Source organism: Neltuma alba, unplaced genomic scaffold (assembly GCF_004799145.2).
Source record: "Neltuma alba isolate B1F8T4 unplaced genomic scaffold, ASM479914v2 tig00003832_pilon, whole genome shotgun sequence".
Lineage (NCBI taxonomy): Eukaryota > Viridiplantae > Streptophyta > Magnoliopsida > Fabales > Fabaceae > Neltuma > Neltuma alba.
Genome location: NW_021633440.1, coordinates 22,569 through 34,330, shown reverse-complemented (window position 1 = coordinate 34,330; position 11,762 = coordinate 22,569). Strand labels below are relative to the sequence as shown.

At 35.8% G+C, this 11,762-nt stretch overlaps 2 protein-coding genes across 2 annotated transcripts; both read right to left on the bottom strand.

Annotated features, from left to right (window-relative positions):
- Positions 1-566: 566 nt before the first annotated feature.
- LOC114742595 (ras-related protein RABE1c) lies at positions 567-5,489 on the bottom strand. The gene is made up of 8 exons (XM_028930820.1): positions 5,173-5,489; positions 3,706-3,778; positions 3,152-3,252; positions 2,996-3,061; positions 2,202-2,299; positions 1,597-1,659; positions 1,424-1,516; positions 567-902 (listed from the first exon to the last, which is right to left on the bottom strand). The coding sequence occupies exons 1-8, from the start codon at positions 5,243-5,245 to the stop codon at positions 822-824; spliced, it is 648 nt and encodes a 215-aa protein (XP_028786653.1). The 5' UTR covers positions 5,246-5,489; the 3' UTR covers positions 567-821.
- Positions 5,490-8,101: 2,612 nt separating this feature from the next.
- LOC114742596 (pentatricopeptide repeat-containing protein At3g12770-like) lies at positions 8,102-10,735 on the bottom strand. The gene has a single exon (XM_028930821.1). The coding sequence runs from the start codon at positions 10,431-10,433 to the stop codon at positions 8,238-8,240; it is 2,196 nt and encodes a 731-aa protein (XP_028786654.1). The 5' UTR covers positions 10,434-10,735; the 3' UTR covers positions 8,102-8,237.
- Positions 10,736-11,762: the final 1,027 nt, after the last annotated feature.

The following is an 11,762-nucleotide window of genomic DNA, read 5'->3' as shown; positions in this document are numbered from 1 at the left end:
ATATGACATCGCTTTAAGGTATGGATTTCAAAAATAAGGTTCCCGATATGCGCATTTGTATAAAAGCTGCTGCTTCTAGTTCTTTTAAGAAGAAAAGGATTGAAGCGTCCACTTGGTCAAAATGTCAAATCAAGGCGCCCATAACGATCATTCAGCTTGGCCAGCCTTCACAAATTCATATAATGATATGGATTCACATCTTTTAACTATGATGCCTATTTTTGTCAAATTCAATATGGTTTTGAAGTCTTGGATCCCAAGAATCCTAATTATGGGCATAACTTCAAGAAGAACGAGTGAATCAAGGGGTAAAATAGGATCCACCTTCAAAAGTCCAATATACTTTTCTTTTCTCTCTTCATTCAGATCTTTTCGAGTCAAAGATTTGTGAGGTCAAAGCAATAATGCAAAACACCGGTCTGCACCATATGTATAGTTTAGAACCGGAACTCTTAAACCGTTCTATTTGTCCACCACACTTCCTTCAGGAATATAAAAATGCCGTGCTCCAATGTTGCTGCAACAAGCATTGATCTCCTCCTTCTCTCTATCTACTTAACAAAAGCTTCCAAGTAATCTATGTAAAATATTTCTTTTTCATATAGTCGAACTACAAATGGAAGAGGAAGGCGAAGCAAATGAAGTAGTCAGAAGTCGGACCAGATTCCACAAACTAAGAGCAAGAAATTTAAAATACTAACTTTTAAACACCATCTTTGCAGTCCAAAAATACAGGGACAAATACAAGGGCTCACATCTAGCGTCATCAAATTAGCTCCACCACCCAGACAATTGAATGCCACTGTGCATGGTGATTCTCTTCAACTACAGCAAGCGGACTTTGGCGCAGCTTGACCTCCACTGGCAGCTGCGTCTGGTTGGTTAATCTTGATAGTCTGAGGCTGAACCACCACAGGGTAAAAAAAGCGTAGATCAACATTTAACACTAAGCAAGAAGCATTAATTCCTCAACATTTGAGAACAAAAAATAAAAAAGACCCCATAAACTTCAATATACCTATCCATATAAAAGAAGAGACATGTACTTCTCCAATCCTTAACGTAAAGCCTAATTTGAGAATTGATATTGGCCCTTATATATAAGACTTATTTCACGTGTTTACCAATTTTTTTTTTCAAATTAACCTTAATGATATTCCTAAAACAATAATCAAGTAGAAGGAGAAGAAAAGAAATTAAGGAAGATGGTTATGGTGTTTTGAAAAAAAAACATATCATATTAACTAATTTAACTAAAATTCTTAAGCTACTCAGATTAGTTAGTTAAGTCTTAAATTAAAGACTAGAGGAGTACCAAATATGTGATGGCCTGTTTCTACTTTCTTTTTCTTCATGCAAGCACTTAACAGAGTAAGACTTCTTGAAAAGAAAATCAATGGCAAGAAAAAGGCTAGAGACCTACCTCAGCTTTAGAATCTGTTTCCGCGAGTCTTTGCTTGATATCCCTTGCTATTGAAAAGAAAACGTCCTCCACATTCATGTTTGTCTTTGCACTCTGCAGGCATAATTACAATATAAATATAACAGAATTGCATGTTTTCAATGGAATGCATTAACAGGCCCGCTGCTACTCACAGTTTCAAAGAATTTGATACCGTACTCATCAGCTAGAGCTTGACCCTTGGAGGTAGGCACAGCCTAAAATAATATAAAGGAATTATATGTTAATATTAAAAGAAAAATAACTAGAGCACAGATGTACACGTACTCATAAAACCAATACTCAATATTGGATGGATCTTTTTATAATTAGACAAGAGCTCAGCGCAAAAAAAATCCTGCTTCTGGTTTTGAGTGATATTAGAAAAAAAAAAAAAAATAAAAATTCTTTAGTCTATCTTCTGAATATTCCTTCATGAATACTTTCTCATTTCATCGGTTGCAATCAAAGATTTTCTTGTTTATTAGACATGAAGAAAATAAAATCTTACTCCATTAGAAGTCCTAGGGTACTATGAATTGCAGCATTTGCCTTCCAGATGAACAGAAAGAAGTTATCCCCTAGCATTTTGTCACTAAGACACAAATACCCTTGATGACATTCTCTTCCAAAAAACAAATGGGGTTTGAGCAGAGAGAGTCAGCCATGCAAGTCATGCATAAGCTGCTCACCAAGTAGTTATGCACAGCCAGTCCAAGATGTAATAACCACGAGGGAAAGAAATGCCAAATTTACATACCCTTTTACTTTCATCCATATCAGCCTTGTTGCCAACAAGTATCTTGTTTACATTGTCAGACGCATGTTGTTCAATGTTACGAATCCAATTCCTAATATCTGAATGGCAAAAAGTAACGTCCGTGTGAATTAAAAGAAAGGTAAAAAAAAAAAAATGATGGATTCTATTTTTCAACATAATTCAATGCTAATAAGAGAGGGGTGAGAAGAAACGGGAAAGTGATGACAAAATATCGTGAACAATAGAAGGTTAGGAATGATATTCAAAATAGGAGTGCACTATTTTTTTTTTTTTTAAAAAAAACGCTGATATATAAAATATGTTATCCAAATATATCTGAACTTCCAACACCACCAAGATAAAAGAAAAGAGGAAGAGAGAGAGAGACAGAGAGAGAGAGAGAGAGTAGATATTATCAAAACATCCTAACAATGTCAAAAGTACATTGTCCAATTCTGCAAATCGAATTCCAGTTATCTGAATGAAAAAATAAAAGTTACATGTTAATTAAAAGAAAAACAGAAAATAAAGATTAAAAAAGATCTTTTATCCCCCACCTAATTCACTGTTAAAGGGGGTGAGTGAGTGAGAATAAATGAAAGGAAGGAAAGATAGGAAAATTGAAGGATCAGCCATAACCAATAGAAGGCAACAAATGATACTCTAAAGTTGAGTGCATAAATTAAAAAGGCCAATGTACAAAAACTATTCCTTGAAACAAATATTTTCATTAGATTAAAATATCATGAAACAGCTCTGGACATCCAACAAGGAGACCAACGAAAAGAGAGTACTGTTGAAAGATGCTTCATCAGTAACATCATAAACCAGCAAGATGCCCATGGCTCCACGGTAGTAAGCTGCACGTATGTGTCGCATTGTTAAGTAGGATCCAAAAACACATATATCGGAGAATAAATTGAATTATTGCATAAGACAGAACACAAAACCTGTTGTGATAGTTCGAAATCTTTCCTGACCAGCTGTATCCCATATTTGCAACTTAATGCGCTTTCCATCAAGTTCAATGGTTCTTATCTTAAAATCAATGCTGCCACAAAGTAAATCATGATAACATTTTAAATCTTCAATAAAACAACACAGTGCAGATGTATCTTCATAGAGAGAGGCTGAACATACAGAGAGTCCAGTTTCCAACATTGAGACAATGACTATGCAATTACACTAATTGTAGCCCCATGGACTATAGACAATAATTTCAAGAGTCAATATCTTGGCAAACACTTCCTCTGATGGTTTCAAAACCATGTTACAGAGAAATAAGATAAATCTTAAGCAATCCTAAATATCTTGGTAAAATTTCAAGAGCCAATGTGTACATTTTTTCAGAAGATGAAAGCCAAGGATAATTATAGATGAGTCATGGCACAAATATAATGAGAGCAGGACAATGACAACTTTTTCTTTCAAGTATTCATGAGACAATTAAACAACAGAAACTGCCCTACAAAAAGAAGGGAGAGAAGTTTCTATGGATACTGACCCAATAGTGGTGATAAAACTGGTGGTAAAGGAACCGTCAGAAAATCGCAAAAGCAGACAACTCTTCCCAACACCTGTAGTAATTTAAGCCAAAAGGCTAAAAATAAGATACAAGCTAAAGCAACTGAAAGAAAGCAGGACACTTGTTATAATTAGCAACTCCAAATAATTTACCCATGTTCCCAATAAAGAGTTGATTTTTGGTAAACTGCAGAATGATTGAACCTAGCAAGCTACTGAACCCCCTCACCGCTAGATTAGACCAAATAGCTTTTGCACAAGAAATCTAGACCAAAGAGAATCTATAACAGGTTACTGATAAATAAAAGGCGCAGAAGAAGCATATCAAACTTCATACCTCCACCTCTCATAGAAGTTTTTTAAATATATATTATCCGAAAAGAAAATTAAGAGCATAACCATCTCTAATTAACCTTTTTCTCAAAGTGTCCCATGCTTTCATACTTTCTCTAAAATAGTTTCCAGGAGTTTTCAATAAGGCTCAAAAAAAGAAGAAGAAGAAGAAGAAGAAGAAGAAGAAGCTATTTTTCATTTAGTGTATTACCTAACGATTATTTCAAGTTGTTATAGAAAGTAAATCCAAATCTTCTCCGAAGTGAAATTATCAGGCATACAACAAAGATCTATAAAAGAAGGGAAAGGTTAATAAATGGAGATGCCGAATATGACCATCTCAAATGATCGGAAGACCCAGAGATACCAATGGATTTATGTGAACTACCTAAAGAGCATACCGTAGCACGTAGGAACCTCAACATAACAGGTCGCCAATTACCAACCTCATGAGGAAGCCTTTATCAGATTAGGGAAGCAGAACCATCACGAGGAAGGCAATTTGGGAACCCATTTTTATACCTCGTTTTGTAAGTCATAACATGAGCTCAAAGTATAAGAATAAGAACAAGAGTTGATCATGGCTGAAAACCCAAGCAATCACGAAAACGCGAAAAGGATTCATACAGTAAAGAATAACGAGTAATCCTCCAACCATTGTCTGTCTAAAAATTCTATACATACGTTTCCAGTAAGTATCAACTTAATACTGCAACGCACTAAGGTATGAATTTTAAACAATAAAATACAACTGTCGTATAAAACATTTCCTTTTCCTGTAACATATGACGATATTTATAATTATAATTATAATTTACAGTAATAATAATAAATTAGTTATCCCACATAAAAATAATGTTCCAAGTTTCAACGACAGCCCACTGTTATCCCTCAAACAGTCAAGCTCCAAAAGAAGTACGAGGGGCTCCCCTATCGCCGACAATTATATTGCCGACCCGTTTTCTCTACAAAACCAATTGTAATGAACCAAACTCAAAACAAAGTAAAAGCGGGATGAGATCTGAAAACTTGAAAAGCCATTTCCATTTTCTGGTCAAACAAACAGAAAGCGGTATAAGAATAACATTCCACGGAAAGGGAAGCGATAACTAACCGCTATCGCCGATGAGGAGAAGCTTAATAAGATAATCGTAATCGGCACGAGCCCTTGCTGGTGGTGCTGCCATCGGGAACTACTGAATACAGACTACAACTATTCACACAAAGCTCTCAATCCCTCTCGTAAAGAGATTGTTGTAGAGACAGGATGGGCTGAAGAGATCGGAATTGAAAAGAGAAGAGAGTGCGTTGAGAGGCGTACGGAAAAGGTTAAGAATAGCAAGTCGTCGGCGACATGGGAAGAGATCAGAGAGAGGAGGGATCCAAATGGGTTTTCGGAGAGTTCTGCCTTCGTCTCTCCGAGTATACTCCGTGGGGCGTCGCTCAATAACACCGTTTAGAGGAAGAGAGTGGACATGACGTGTTGCCTAAAATACTCCCGGATGCAGCAGATTCCCACCACCTTATCATTTGTTTTCTCGTTATTTGACTAAATCCACGTTTTTGTCCTTGGCTAATGATGAATTCTCCATGTCGCCCTTAACACATTTTTGTTCTTACGTTGAATGATTGAAGCATCATCTTTTAAAATCTATCTAATTTAAATATACTCTGTTAGTAAATTATTGACTTTGCTGCGCTCTAGTGTTTAGTTTAAATCTTTAAAAGCTGGCAAAAAAATGTTGAACCTTTAAATACTTGAAAAGAAAATTAAAATTTTACCTAAGAAAATATCGTTACATCTCTTATTATATTACAAATGATGTAATTATAGTCATGAAGTCATAAACCGATGAATCCTTGGTTAAATAAACATAAAAGTGAGATTGTTTTCCCGTATTTTTAATGTAACAGGTATTTAACTAACTTATGTTTAGGATTAAATCCAACCATTAATAGACTTTAATTTTGGAGGCCAGAAGGAGTATAATAGTAAGAGCATGCTTGTTTGAAAGAAAAATAACACCAAGAATTAATTATTTTTTAATTTTAATTGTAATGTTTGGGGTTACAAAATAGAATTAATCAAAGAAAATGACAATCATAACCAACCCCCATAAAATATAAAAATAATACATAACTACATTATCCATCAACTATAAATAATTTTTTTTTACGAAAGTCAATGCAATATTTTTATTGCACTCCATGTATACTAACTAATAAATAATCTAATACTGCTTTAGACCATTGGCATTTTAGAAAACCTCACAACAACTTAATTACATTTTCGGTTGGAATATCGTAAACTTTGTCGAAATTAAGGATTATTCCAATAAACCCTACCAAACTTGAAAGTATACCATCCAATCAATTTAGAGGATTCAAAATTTTACTCCTCAAACAACCTTGAGAGAAATTGAACCCAAGTTAAATACTACTTCCGGTCCTAATTATAAGAGCCAGTTGACTAATTTGAAGAGATTAAGGAAGTAAGTTGAGTTAGTTATTTGTCCTAAATAGGTGTTGTTTTCCTAAAATATCATTATTAATCAAGTGTGGTTGATTAGAACTATCATTATTAGAAAGACTACTTTGGAAAAAATATATATAAATATGAGAGACAAAATGGATTCGGGTCTTATATTTAGAACCAAAATAAAAGTCAAACAGGGTCTTATATTAAGAACCGGAGGTAGTACTAACTTTGATCCTTAATATAAGAGTTACTAGATTAATTTGAGTATATTAAAAAAATTAGTTAAGTTAGTTATTTATAATAAATATGAGTTGATTTTTCTAAAATACTCATTTTAATCATGACTATTCTTAAATAAGAATCTTTAACATATGTAATTAATAGAGATACTTTAGAAAATGAATTACAAATTCGAAAGACAGAATGAATTTAGATATTATATTTATGACCAAATCTAATTTTTAACTAGTTCTTGTATTAAAAACCTGATGTAAAATGTGATCAAAATTCCTATTAAGCGAAATCAGAATCTGAAAAGCAATTAAGACATAGCACCATACCGACATGTTAGTCTCCTGCCTTCGTAATTCATATGGCCAGCTAGATGCACACAAAAAATCTCATGAATTGAGCGATTTGATAGTACTCCTCCGGTACTTAATATAGGACCTAGTTGTTGAGTTAGTTTTAGTCCTAAATATAAAACCCATTACCATATTTATCAATTTTTTCTAAATTACCCCTATGGATACTCCTTCAACCATAATCAAGTAGGAGAGGAAGAGGGGGTATTAAGAAAGATGATTATGATATTTTAGGAAAAATATGTCATGTTCAAAATCAATAATGGCCTGGTGCCAGAACAGAGACTTAGGATATGTAGTACAAAACTGATCGGAAGTTGTCCAAAGAATTCACTCAAAAACAAGTTGGAGAACGAATCAACAAAAATGAACAATAATTAATGACACGCAGGCCAGATAAAATAGTGTGATGAGCAATTATAAGAGATTCCAAAACAAAAGCATCTGATCTAGTTTTACTGATAATGTCAATAATAGCACAATCCCCCCCCCCCCCAAACCCAAAACAAACCCTCCCTTCTCCTCCCTCCCTTCTCTTCTCTTCTCTTTCCGTGCCTGAGATACATCGTTTTATAAATAAAGAATTTCTGGAAGAGATAGGAGAAAAAACAGGTGGTTCTTCAGAAACATCCATAATAATCTACCAAGCACACAGGCCACAGCAGCTACTCAAACCAAAACGACATGGAAGCATCTTTTTAAATCATATCGAGGGTTTGATCTAACAAACTACGTTTTAGAGTTAATTCAGATATAATTTCAAGGGAAATGAAGACCCAAAAAAAAAAAAAAGGGGATATTAACTGGAAACATAGGTCCATTTTTCCAATCAGTTTGACACCTATCATAAACAGAACCAAGATGCATCATTTTTTAGAGTAGTAAATAATAAAAAAAGGGGATATTAACTGGAAACATAGGTCCATTTTTCCAATCAGTTTGACACCTATCATAAATAGAACCAAGATGCATCATTTTTTAGAGTAGTAAAAAGGATGGTGACATTTCAAGAATATGAATATCGGGATTCTTATATTTTCAGTGCAACCAAATGCATGTGTGAGGAACTGTTTCATCCTAAGCTACCAATGTGGAAGGAAGTCTAGGTCATCCCATTCACCAATAGTCTCCACATGAACAGGTTCCATTCTTAAAATGATGAAACCGCTTTGCATCCCTAACAATTATCTCCCTGTTGACGAGTTTTGATATAAGCTTTGTTGCTGAATGACAGTTTACACACGCTCGAAGGTTCTTTGTTATTCTAAGTGTAGTTCCAGGAGCAGTACTAATTAGGCCGTATGCTATTGCTATTCTTTCACTATGATAACAGAGGTTCTCTTCCTTCTCCTCGTAATTCAAATCATGCAAAACTGATTCTGTATGTGGGACGAATCCTACTTCCTTCAGTCTTCTCTCCAACTTCTGAAGCTCATCAAAAATTTCCTTGGCTCTTGGATGCGACTTGTCCCCTACACTAAACACTTCTACCTTTCCATTGATATCAATAGAACTGTAGCCTAGGTCCTTGCTCAAACCTTTTTCCCTCATTAGCACACGAACCTTTGCAACATGATCCCACAGCCGGGCAGAAGCATAGAGATTAGAGAGTTGCACATAGTGCCCTATATTGTATGGATCCAGTGAGAATAGTTTCTCTGCAGCATATTCTCCTAAGGTAACATGGCGATAGATCTTGCAAGCACTAAGAAGTGCACCCCACACACTTACACCAGGATCAATGGGCATTTTCAAGATAAAATTACAAGCTCGATCTAGATGACCTGCACGCCCAAGAAGATCAACTACACAAGCGTAATGTTCATGACGGGGCTCAATTCCATAGTCTATCATGCAATGGAATAGCTCCCATCCGTCTTTTACTAGGCCAGAATGATTGCATGCGGTGAGAAGCCCAATGAAGGTAACATCGTTTGGGCACACACCTGCTTGCTTCATTGCATGGTAAAGATCAATGGCTTCCTGGCCACGACCATGCAACCCATATCCCACAACCATGGCACTCCACACTACGACATCCTTATTAGACATGTGATCAAACACCTCACGAGCAGATTCTACACTTCCACATTTTGCATACATATCAATGAGGGCTGTGTTAACAAAAACATCACTTCTATGTTCACTCTCGCTGATGTAGTCATGCATCCATCGTGCCAGTTCAAGGGAACCAACTTGAGCACAAGCCAAGACTGCAGACATCACAGTGACTTGATCAGGTTTAATATTATTTCTTGCAATAAGATTACGAAATAGAAGTAATGCTTCCTCAGCATGACCATTCTTTGCATAGCCAGAAATCATTGCATTCCAAATTATCACATTCGGTATCTCCATTTTATCAAAAAAATATCTTGCAACTGTCACCTGCCCACATTTTGCATATAGAGCAGTCAGTGAGATAAGCAAATCGGGCTCATCTTCAAGACCCATTTTGATGACACAACCATGAATGGATTTTCCTTGCTCCAAGTCTTCCACATCGGAGTAAGCCCTTAGAATGCTCACCAGAGCAATCCAATCTGGTTTTACATCAGTTTTTCTCAACTCATCAAACATTTTCAATGCTTCCATAGCTTTCCCATTCTGCGCATACCCAGAAATAATGGAAGTCCATGAAACAATTGTTCTATCATGTAAGCCATTGAACACCACCCTCGCACGATCAATGTGACCGCATTTGGCGTACAATGCTACAAGGCCATTCTGCACAAAACCGTCCAACCCAAGCCCGTGCCTGACAATCTGACCATGAATTAGCCGGCTCAAACCAAAATCTGACAATTCAGTACAAGCCTTCAGTACACAAGGAAAAGTATAGCAATCCGGATCCACTGTCGTCCATCTCATCCATCTATACATTTCTATGGCATCCTGAAACATGTTATGCTTCGAATAAGCCCTAATAATAGCATTCCACATAAACACATCAGGGTTACAAAATTTATCAAACAGCTTACGTGCATAACCAAGTTGACCGGTATTTGAGCTCCGATTAACCAGTTTGGTCATGAGAAACCCATTGTGTTGCAATCCGGAGACAACCAATTGGCCATGGACTTGATTCAGATGTCTCTTGTGGGTAGAATTATCAATAATAGATGCGAAGAATGAGTTTGAATAGTACAGCTGGGAGAGGTCATCGACCTCAACGCAATGATCAAGGCCAAGAGGTGATGAACAACTATAATCCTTAAATAAATTGAAAAACAAGGACTTGGGAATTGGAAAAGCTGTAAACTTTTGGATTTTGTCGGTGAAGGAAGACAAGCGAATGAGTTTAAAAGCCATACAGCAATTGCCATCATCTTTTTAATATTTGCTGACAAAGTTTACCCTCATGTCCGTAGAGTTTCTTGTCTCAAATCAATTAGCACAAACGTAGCCTACGCTTATGAGTTCTTCGGCCATCAAGTTTGTTCTGTTGCTTTCTCCCGATATATCCGTAACAAAAAATCCGAAAACATTTTCCAAGAACTACAGCTGAAATATGAGGAACAAGTCGTGGTAAGCGACATGGAACGAGATCAGGCACACAGAGTAGATCAAAATGGATTCTTTTCGGAGATGGTGCTCATCACAGCGATTCTTTGCTGCTTTGATAGGCGCCTTCCCCTCAGGTGGCGGATGCAGCCTTACGACTGACCGGTATTTTTCATGTTATCGTTTTATTTAGATTTAATAAAATTGTTTTCTATTTAAAAAACTAGAAAACCCCGGAATCAAGGTTTTTTGTCAACGTTATTGCCTGCTAGCTCAGTTCTATTATAGACTTTAGGGCCCATTTGGTTCAATGCCATTGCAAGCATGTGATGGTAATCCTCATCGCATTACCATAAATAATCTGTTTGGTTGGATTTAATGATGGTAAAAAAGATTGCACCAATAATAAAGATCGCACGTTTTTTGGTAATGTCTATTCATAGGGACCCCTTATGAATACTCATTGCAGACATGCAATCTTTTATAAAATGTCTATTCTGTCCTCACTAACTTGGGTAAAAAGACAATATTTATCCCCACTACACAGAAGTTTCATAACTCAGAAGTTTCACAATGAGGTTGATAACCATTTTCCCATTACATCCAATTTCAAAGGACTTCATTAGAAGTTGATAAAATTTTTTTTTCTTTTCGCAGACCAACGAAGCTGATAGCTCGTCATTATCCAAACTTCATATGAATGATACAAAAAGCCCATCAAGTTGCAGAAATAAAAGAATAGGAAATCAAAACCTGGGGAAAAAGAGAGAGCAAAATAGCAAGAAGAAATAACATAGGAAAAAAATCCACAAAGCGACAACTTTGAACTTGAAAATGATGGACAAAGTTACATATTGTCTTAGCAAAGAGAGAAGAACCATAAAGCGAGAATCCACAAAGAATAAGGGTAGACCATTAATTCCATTAGAAAATTGTCCTCCATTGAGAGAGGAATGATGGGGCCGATAGGGTTAGAATCTTAAAAAAGCTTTCCAGCATTTGAGGGTTTGAATTATTACTAAAGGCATGATAGAACTTTTACTATATATTAATTTTAGATAATTATTAAAAAAACAACTCATTGCACCCTTCTTAAAAAACCAACCAAACAGTATCTTTGTAATTAATATTACATTA